A 10,536-nucleotide genomic window follows, 5' to 3' on the forward strand; every position below is an offset into this window, starting at 1 on the left:
ACGCAATTCGTTCGTGGACGATAAAACTGGCAATTTATTGGACGAATTATACTGCATTTTAAAATGGCCCGTTGAGGCAATTAGCCCTTAAACTAGAATTGCATTATCTCCACTAAAGAGATATACTGCAGAAGTCTGGATACATTAAATTAAAAAAAAAAATGTAGGGCTCATAACGGGTCCCAGAAATTCGTTGAAGCAAGGGTTTTCATTAACAGCCTGTATAATTTCAGTGATATAAGGGATTAACAAAAAGGATAACAATGTATTGAAAAATAGTGTCCATGTAAACTTCCACAATCTGCTGTAATGCTTTTTACAAAATTTGGAAATCAGTCATCCGAGACGGTGTTTATACCCCTCATTAGCGCCCCCTCCACCCCTCAAACAATATATAAGCAGGTACAGAGTAAAATACGAGCCAGTTTCAATCAAGCTCTGAAGAAGCCAACAGGATGATTGGAGAAACGTCAGCAATTTCGACTAAGCAAAAACCGACGCAGGAGGGAGCCAGAAGTTTTGTAAAAAGCAGTGTCAATGTAGACAATAAATAAATATAAAACCATTCAATAATAATCCAAAAAAAGGCGAACCTACACTTATTTCTCAGTTCTAGCTCTGCATGGAACATTTTATCATATTCGCACACCGACAATCTCCATGAGAATACCTCTTAGGACTTTTCTTCTCTATATATTATTTACGGTAAATTTATTTTCTCAAAGGATATTTTCTAGTTTCACATCTAGAATTATTTGCATTTATCATCTTCAATTCCCATCAATTTAATTCTCTTTAAAATCGGTGTCAAACGTCGCTGAAAAATTGTACCAACCGGGCAAATTTGTGACTGTACTACGAAGAATTTCGTAGTACAGTCACAAATTGCTTTACACAAAATTAATTGTTTTACGAATTTAACATTAAATTTGATACTCAATGACAGTCAGGCTCCTTCGTCCTCACATAACATTGGCGAATTTAATTTCACTTAATTAATGTAATAATTGTATATTATGAAACAAATTCGGTAAACGACTGACTTATAGTATACTACGCAATAAACGAGTGACTTAAAAAGTTTACCGAACGTCCGTTAGAACCGTTAGTTTTTAGTATATTTTTCCAAAACAACACGAATAAATTCACTGATATGACCTTTATGATTGACAAACGTGAAAATTCAAGCCGTGCGGTAAAATCTCTGAAAACATCCGATTGCGCTCAAACCCGTGCGGTAATATTCCAGAAATGTCCGAAAGGGCTCGGATCTGTGGGATAAGAAACTCACCTAGTAAAGTGACGCTTCCACGAGCTAGGTCAGTGTATAATTAGGTATTTTACAGAAGCAAATAGAAAAAAAAATGCCAAACGTGTTGCACACTATACTTTTTCTAGTTTGCTAGTTTTTGGGTACATATTTGCATATTGTATATAATTGGCATTTTAGATAAGGGAGTAGAAAAAATATCAAGTGTGAAGAAAGTGTCATTTTACCACACCAGTTTCGTTTCCCACTGATCCAAGCCACACATATTACATATTATAATTTTGACGTTTGTCAACTCTGAAAGTCACGTCAGTGAATGAATTCGTGTGGTTTTGCAAAAATATATCCAAAAACAAGTATGGAATAGTATGCAACACGTTTGGTAAACTTTCCAAGTCACTCTTTTATTAAGCAGTTGTCCCGCTCGTGTCAGATAAATTCATTGACTCAAAAGTGTTTACTTAAGAAATTTTCGTGTGATTTTTTCATTTTACATTTTCGTTTTAGTGTATAATTTTAAAATTTCAGTTGAATTCAGAGACAATAAGGGATTTACGAAAGAGACATGGAAACTTTCTCGCATTACTTCTAGTTCCGCATCCACCCGGTGTTTAAAAACTACTACCATATACCAAGTACTACCATAAATACAACGAAAAAAACTCTTTGGAACATTAATTTCATTTGCATTTTAAAACAATTTAGACTTAAGTAAAATAAATTGTTACGGTACTCGTTATAAAGACTGATCATTCTGACTGAAGCAGAATTTTGACCTAAGTTCGTTGATGTAAATATTTTGGAGTTCAAAGCAGCAGGAGCCAGGTCCTGCCGCAAGTATAGTCCAAGGGCCTTTCACGGATCTAAGTTGGTGGACGCCCCAACTGAAGTCATCACTGTATCCTTTAGGAAAAACTGTACTGTCAAAGTACAAACAAATCTCAACATTAGAAACATTAATTAAACTCGCAATTTACTTATGTTTTTATTGGAATTTTTTTAATTGTTTCCCATACTTCTAACAAATTAACGATTGTTGAAGTTTCTTGTTTAAAAATTATCATAATAGTAAACTAAGTCTCGATTACGTGATTCTTTTATTTTTTGCCTTTTTCCTTGTCACTGTTAAAAAAAAACAACTACCAAATGTAAAATACGGACCGGAATATTTAAATCGAGACCAATATGATAGTAAAAAATATATAGGGTCTCATTTTAATTTCCTTAATTATAATTTACATCCGTCTTTCGCGCTAAGGCAATTTCGAGACAAATATATCCCGAAATTAAAGAGTCAAAAGGGCCGTCAAAGCGATAGACCTTCGCCGTCGAATATTATTCACCGGAAATTGACTGAAACTGAATGTTATTGGATTTGACTATTTGCCCCTTACGTAAAGCTTACGTAGCAGGACCTGACTCGGTGTTATGTAAGCCAACTGGAGACAATCATTTTAATTGAAAACTGGATGATTGATACTGAAAGGATGGGGTCAGTGTGTGGCTGGAATATGTAGCAAGGAACGTTATTAATTGCTCCGTGAAAGATTCTTCGTTTGAATTGGGTCAATTTCGCAAACGTGGATAAAGGCAGTTTCGATTCTCCTATGCGGGAATCGAACACCCGTAGCGTTAAATAGATTCAATTGATTGAATTTAGATAAAAACCTGAACCTGCCATTTTGGAGTTAGGTCAATTTGTCTATTATATTTAATTTTTGGGTACATTTGGGTACATTTTCACAAAACACGAATACATTCACTGACATAATCGTCAGAATTGACAAACGTCAAAATTCAAAATGTGGGAAATATCCGAAAACATCCGATTGCTCCCAAATCCGTGCGGTAAAATCCCGGAAATGTCTGAAGTGACTCGGATTCATGGGAAACGAAACTGAGGTAGTAAAGTAACGCTTCCCGCACGCTAGATCGGTGTGTAATTAGGTATTTTACATACGGGAGCAGAAAAATGCCATTTATCAAACTTGTTGACTATTGTTTAGTATGCCATTGGTATTATTGGTATTGGTCTTAAAGGGGGGCGCCCTCGCGGGCGTCCAAGCACTTAGGCCACCAGATGGGCCCGTTGTGCCCCCGGACCGCTCTAGAGGGCGTCCAGAATGCCGCCCCTCCTATAGAAGGTCAGCAACTCCTTTAGCCCAATACCGTGCACTGAGTCCGGATCGATCAGGGCCATTCCGAAGACTCCAAACACATTAAACAAAACAGATTAATTATTATAGCATATCATGAAGTAATAAACTATGATTCGGAAATGATCGAGTCCAATTACCTTGCAGATTATTTTATTGGTTATGTCGAATCAGTCTAAAAGTTATTACGCCTGTAGTAGTTGCTGGTTCAAGCTAATTTACATGACTAATTCTGTGAGAACTGGAGGAACGGACTTGATCATATTCATAAAATAGCCTTTCATTTGAAGTTTTGAGTTAGGGTTGCTCTCAGGCGATCTTCGACCGAGCGTAGCTTCTAATTTAGGTAAAAAGGAGATGCCAAATTTTGAAATGAAATCGTGGAAAGTACTTTCAACTTCGGTTTTCAGCTAATGCCTTTGAAAATTGAGAAAATGTTTAACGACGGGAATAAACCGCGATGCAAGTTCATCCTTGTGCCTATCCAAAATCGCGCGAAATTGCACCTTCGCCTCATTTCTGTCTTGGAGATCCATCAACGCGGATTCTTCTTTGCTCATAAAGTTTACCATCTGCGCTATACCGGCCAGTATAACACCGAACACTGAATACTTCTCCCAATGATCTAGCAAGTCCTCATAAGTGAATATTTTATCGGGATTGGTGCCAAGGGCTCTTAGGTTTTCGCTCAGTGACGTAAAGTATATATTCAGTAGTTCGTCAAAATGGTTGAGCTGTTCCGCTGAACATACTAAATACAGGTGATACGCCAGATCCAGTGCCGGCGACGCAATTCTCGCAATTTGAAAATCTATCAAAACGGTTTTCGTCGGATGTTTCTTTTCCCCGTCTTCACTCTAAAAGGACGGTAATAGAACTACACTTAAAACTGCATTTTTCTGCATCACTCATCAGGCACTTTTCATAAATATTTTTTTGTAGATAGTAATGAATACGAATTAAATTAATATAAATCGTTAGGAACTGACCTTTCATGCTTCTAATAGAATTTAAAAGAATAAGGAATTTCCTAAATTTTGAATATTTCTCAAAATGAAAGTTAATCTTTGGAGTTTGTTGCAATATCACTGCCCTGCTTTTGAATAATCAGCTTTACTGATATCCATGGTCGGAAATATGTGTGGCAATTATATTAATTAATTAATTACCATAAACACCATACCAATATCATAAATTCAAAAATTACTTAAAACTGTGCTAAATATCATTATTTTACGAGGTATTCTACATAAAGGGCTATGATATCACACATTATTAATATTAAATATAAAACAAATTTCCAGAATAGTACATCTAAAGATTATATATTAAATGAAATTCTAATGTCAATGACACTCAATGCTGCTTAAACCACCAGGATATAAACTTAAGCAGCTGTTACAAGGTAGCCCTTAAAAGGCGCATGGCAAATTGAAAGTTCATTAAATTTTTAAAGTATTTTTATTAAAAATGTGATTCAATGAAAATTATAAAGCCAGATCTCAAATTCATAGCAAAGTATTGCTTTTGATTTTATCGTAAAAAGAATCAAAACCAAAACTAAATTATCTTTATTAAACCATAAAGTATTTATATTTTTATTATCTTTGACAACAATCCAATTTATCGTTTTATGGATTTACTTTAAATGCACCAATAACCGACTCCCTCTCCACTATTAGCTTACCTCATACTGGAACATATAATTGTTATTCCAACAGTCGCCATGAAGCATAACGGACTGTGGCTCTTCAGCGGATAAAATACCGAGCATGATATCAGAACATTTACGTGGCAATTTTTCCTTTAACCTATTCAAAAGCTCCGTTTCACCTTTCATCATCAATACGCCGCTGATGATGTTCAGTGAGTTATCTATATGTTCTCCCGAGCTCGCTTTTATAAACTCGGTCCATACGCATTGGAGATTGGCGCACAGCCCATCGAAGTATTCTCTTTTCTGATCGCGCATCGCGAACGACAACGCATGCCATTTCCCGTAAGCTTGCAAAGTCAGCTTAAGATGGTTCAAATTCATAGGAAGTTTTTTGTCGTGTATTTCATATCCCAGCGTAGCTAAATTTTGTAATAGCAATAACTCAAGTTCTTCCTTTTGCAAGATGGAGAAGCATTTGGCCGTTACATCGAGTGGTTCCAAATTCTTCTCGGCCAGTAATGCGTTGAATGCGGGAATTATTTTCTGGTACACGAAAGCCTCTCTTTGACAGGACAGTCGTACGGGGAACCTTTGCGATATCGCGTCACCTGTTTTGCCAATCTTTACCACCAAATCGTATTGCTTTTGGAGATGTTTGTTTTTATAAACGGAAACTTGGGCGAATGCGATGTCGCCCAAGTATCCCGTTCCTTTTTCCGCATTCCCATTTATCTTAACTTGAAGCTCATCTTCGGCGTGCTTGTCTTTTAATACTTCGCGAATCCATCCGCCAATCTCGCACTCGCAATTCTTACTCTCGCAATAACACACCATGACGTCTCGTAGATGATTTGGAACTGAGTTATAATTTCACAGGGCTCGGCCTTGGTTAAAACGAGATAGTGACGAAATATAAATTTCGTTTTAAAAGGAGTGTTTGTTTATAGGCACGGTTTTTCAATTAATATAAACATTGAATATGACGTTTGAAGTGTTTTGTGGTAGATCAGACGGTTTTTAAAACTATTTTGTATCAGGCGACAACTTTTCAACGGCCCGTGTTGCAAGTCACAATTTTGAGAAATGTAATTTCAATAATACAGTGCCGCCTACAGGGTGTGATAAGTCGGCTTCGTCCGAGTTGGGAACCAGATTGGCAATTCTTCAGCACCAGATGTGGCTTAAAAGTGAAATTAAGCTAACTTAAATAGTCGAACGCCGTTTGTTTGGCGAAAGGCGTCTATACTCAATACTCCAATATACTTAAAATATTTTAGCATTATGAATTAGTAAAAGTAATTTTTCAAACTAACTACTAATATTATAAATAAACTACATTACGATATTTTTGATATTCAAATTAAGGTAACACGAGTCATCAAGAAAAGAAAAACTCTGATTCTTCCGTATCTGCATATTCCCATATGTCTTGCATATGCATAATCGGGAAATTTTTAAAATTACGCAACAAATAACAAATATAATACAACAAGAAGGAAATTTTTATCAACCATTCAAGTACCCTCCAACAAAAATTGCTTTATCTGCTTCAATTTACCACGTGGTAGAGATTGGATTTTATTTAATTGAACATTCAACTTTTTATTTTGGTTAGCCAGGAAATGGTATAACAATTTATTTTTTCTACTCCCCTCTGCGGAAAACCTCACTTTACCGTGTGAGTTTCTTGTCCCACGGATCCGAGCCCCTTCGGACATTTCCGGGATATTACCGCACTGGTTTGGCGGCAATCGGATGTTTTCGGCGATTTTACCGCATGGCTTGGATTTTGACGTTTGTCAATTCTGACGGTCATGTCAGTGAATGTATTGGTGTTGGTTTTCCAACAATGTATCCATCATCTAACGGCCGTAGAAAAAATATAGTATGCAACACGTAAGTCACTCGTTCATTTAAACACTCGCTCCGCTCGTGCCAAATAACCTCGTAGCTCAATTGCCGGTTGCCACAATCGTTGAATAGTATACAATTTTTTATGACTGGAGAATAGGATTCCATTCATTATTACATACCAGTTTTTAACAACAACCTAAAGTTTTGTTGAGTTTTTGTGATATGAGAGTTAATTTTAAAAAATTTCCTGTAATAAAAGTTTGTTTACTTATTGTATCAGACGAACCTATATTAATTAAATTTTTGTTGTATTTTGTCCGACGTAACAGAACATCCTAAAGTAGTACCGCTTTGTCGGAAAGCTCTGTGGAAATATTTTATCTTAAACAATAACGTCTGTTCGTTTGTGCTATTGTGCTCTTTAATAACTGTCTAAATAGCACTATTTGTCGTCACTCATAACCTGTAGTTATTTAGCTAAAGGAGATCCTCGTGCGACGTGGGGCGTTAAATATAGAAAGTTTATTAAAACTAGAACGTTTAAGTCTAACGCACGAGCATAGCTGTAATAAAACTAATTATGGTTTATCTGTATTATAAAAATAATCATAACATTTATTGAATTGCATAGATACACTGAGGTAATGTTTGCTTCAAAGGAAGTTCGTAACAAAATAATACAGAACGTATCACAAACTTTAGCACTGTGGTTGCAAAAAGGAGTTGAAAAAAATCACAAAAAGTTCAAGTTCAGCCCATAGACACTTCTATTGTCACATTCAAATAGATACTTGCATATTATCTGATCCTTAACAGGCAATAAATGAAAACGTGTTCTACATTTGGAAATACATATATATATATATATATATATATATATATATATATATATATATATATATATATATATATATATATATATATATATACGAAATCTCAAATTCAGCGTATGCACGTCAGTGTGAAAGCTAATTTTATTATAAAGGTAATGAGAACACTTATTCAATATTATATTTTAAATCAGAGACCACCTTGTTTCTTTAAGTTTATATGAAACTGGATACCTGGTATGTATACCATAAATGAAAAGCAAACACGACTTTTGGACCCTTTGTATTATGTTGATGTCACACAAATCCAAACATGGTCTTTACACAGTATCACAAAAATTAATGCGGTTTAAGACCAACGAATTAGTCATCATATAGCAACTAGTGAATTGCAACTTGCACTATACGAAACGAAAAAATGTGTTGCGATAAGGCCCTTGTGAATTGGTATATTGTGACATAGGCGGGCTTTTAGGCTAACTCTGATCGATAAACGGCAATAGGATAACAACGCTAAATAAACTTTTCTTAGCTATAGTCGATTGTTGGCACTTAGAAATTGAATATCACTGTTAAATTTAACTTTGTTTTTGAGATTTTTAGATACATTGACGTTTCCTTTAAATGGAAATTGAGCCGAGAACATTTTGTATTCTGACTGTTTAAGGTAGGAACTATATAGAAAATCTACATAGTTAAATTAAAATAAAAAAGGGGATCAAAGTCTCACGCAATTGTTTGACTTGCTTCAGAGAAATATGACTTTTGCACCAGATTTTTGACGTGGTTATTGACAGCAGCTGAAAATATTTGTTTTTTTTTTGGCGACGCAATTGGCTTTGTTTGGTTCTAGTAGATTTTTGGTACGTAACAAATTAAGTTAGCTTTTATCGCAGTGCTTTATTGATTCGTACTATTTTCTCACTTCCTGTCACAAAGACGGGTAGTTTTTGCTGGACATGACAATGATCAACAAACTTCCGCGCAGAATCACAGCATTGAACCGTTTGATGAGCAATCTTAACCCTTAACTGGTATACTGGGGTCAAGGCCGACTCCAAGCGCAATAAATCTTATTAAAATCTCTTACATTTGGCAACATGGTGTGGTGCGATTCAATAGTTTTTGTTTTTATTATCCGCGATACTATTAAACAATACTGATACCAGAACAGACCGAATTACATCTGATGACACTGCAGCTGCAATTTCTGAAGTGTTTACAAATTTACTTTTTATAAAACTTCTGGATTCCTCCTGCGTTGGTTTTTGTTGACACGAACTAGCTAAAGATATTAAGCGTTCCATCACAAAATACACTTCACCACAACCTTCCAATAGCAATGAAACCAAAAGCATTCCCACACTTTCAACTCTTGCCTTTCCTTATATTCAAAACATCACTGAACACATATCAAAAGTTCTTAAAAAATATAACGTCAAAACCAGATTTACCACTTGTCCCAAAATCTTTCAACATCTTCGATCCGTCAAGGACAAAATTTCAGTTGAGATGCCAGGAGTTTATAGCATTCCAGGCATATGCTGCAAATAATACATTGGAGAGCTGCGAAATTAGAAAGTAAGATCACCAGAAAAAAATTTAATGCATTACTTGAAAAAGCCCTGATACAAGAACATTTACAAGAACGGATCTCACTGAATATCCCTAAGGAAATAAAAAACATAATAAGAAAAGTACTCGCATTAGCAGAACAAAGTCAACCCGACGTCACTGATTTGCAACCTCCTCCTCAAAAAAGAGATGCTCTCTACGTCCACTATCAAAAGATAGAAAGTCTCCAATAACGTGTTCAAAATGTGGAAAACCCGTTTGCAAGCAATATTCTGAACAGAGATTTGTCTGTAACGCCGTCACTACAGCCTTGTGTGAGAGAGTGAACGTCGCTGTCATTTTGTTTATTAACATTTTAATAACGTTTTTTTTTTTGTTACAGCTGGTCTAATGAAGACTAAAGAAGCGATATTACGTCGATTTAGATGAATGAAAATGTCAGTTTGAGTTTTAGTGCCAATTTTGCGGAAGCCTGTAAATATTTTGTTGTCTCCTTGCATTTCAATAATATTTTTTTTTACTAAATAAATACTTTGTACGGTGTTATAACAGTTTGTTCAATATTATGTTAACTTATTTAAAAAAAAACATATTTCTCCCTTTAATTTCCTCGAATATCAATTTTAAATTGGAGTCACCAGCGACCCCATAATTCCAGTTACGTTATGAAAAAATTTTATACCAGTTGAGGGTTAATATTAGAACTACTTTTTAATGTTTCTTTGCTTGTCTTTTTCCCAAAATTTCATAATCCACATTCGTTTGAATTAAGTTCTAGTGCACGTTTAATAGATCAAATAGACCGATGAAAATTGTTAATTAAAATTATTTGCTTATGTAGGTGACAGTATCAACAAATACGATGCCGCCCAAAGAACCAGGAAGAACGCTAAAAACTTTTCCAGGCCAGTATTTTTAATTGCCGGCTGAGAACAGCTCGATAAATAATCGCCCAAAAATGCATGTCGCCGTTACCGAGTAATTTGTTTTTCATTAAGCGACTGAATATATTGTTTAAACTGTGTAATTAATTCGAAATACTACGCACCGTTGATACGTTTTAATTTTCGTTTAAATTTCAGGTTCGATGTTTGTTTCTGCACCATATTTATCGAAAATATTCGGTAAAGTCACACGGATACTCCCGCAATATGTTCAGAAGTATGAAGTCACTAACCAAATTTTTTTTTTAAA

The 10,536-nt window shown here is 35.2% G+C and overlaps 1 protein-coding gene across 1 annotated transcript; it reads right to left on the reverse strand.

Moving 5' to 3' along the window:
- Positions 1-1,890: 1,890 nt before the first annotated feature.
- LOC132696363 (uncharacterized) lies at positions 1,891-6,019 on the reverse strand. The gene is made up of 2 exons (XM_060661147.1): positions 5,114-6,019; positions 1,891-4,283 (listed from the first exon to the last, which is right to left on the reverse strand). The coding sequence occupies exons 1-2, from the start codon at positions 5,915-5,917 to the stop codon at positions 3,837-3,839; spliced, it is 1,251 nt and encodes a 416-aa protein (XP_060517130.1). The 5' UTR covers positions 5,918-6,019; the 3' UTR covers positions 1,891-3,836.
- Positions 6,020-10,536: the final 4,517 nt, after the last annotated feature.

Source organism: Cylas formicarius, unplaced genomic scaffold, assembly GCF_029955315.1.
Source record: "Cylas formicarius isolate icCylForm1 unplaced genomic scaffold, icCylForm1.1 PGA_scaffold_1__22_contigs__length_36826433, whole genome shotgun sequence".
Taxonomy (NCBI): Eukaryota; Metazoa; Arthropoda; class Insecta; order Coleoptera; family Brentidae; genus Cylas; species Cylas formicarius.

Excerpts from the sequence above, each read along its gene's own strand:
- LOC132696363 (XM_060661147.1), bottom strand. The coding sequence starts at position 5,917 with ATGGTGTGTTATTGCGAGAGTAAGAATTGCGAGTGCGAGATTGGCGGA. Across the intron at positions 4,284-5,113 it reads ATTATATGTTCCAGTATGAG|AGTGAAGACGGGGAAAAGAA; the intron begins GTAAGCTAATAG and ends CCGTCCTTTTAG.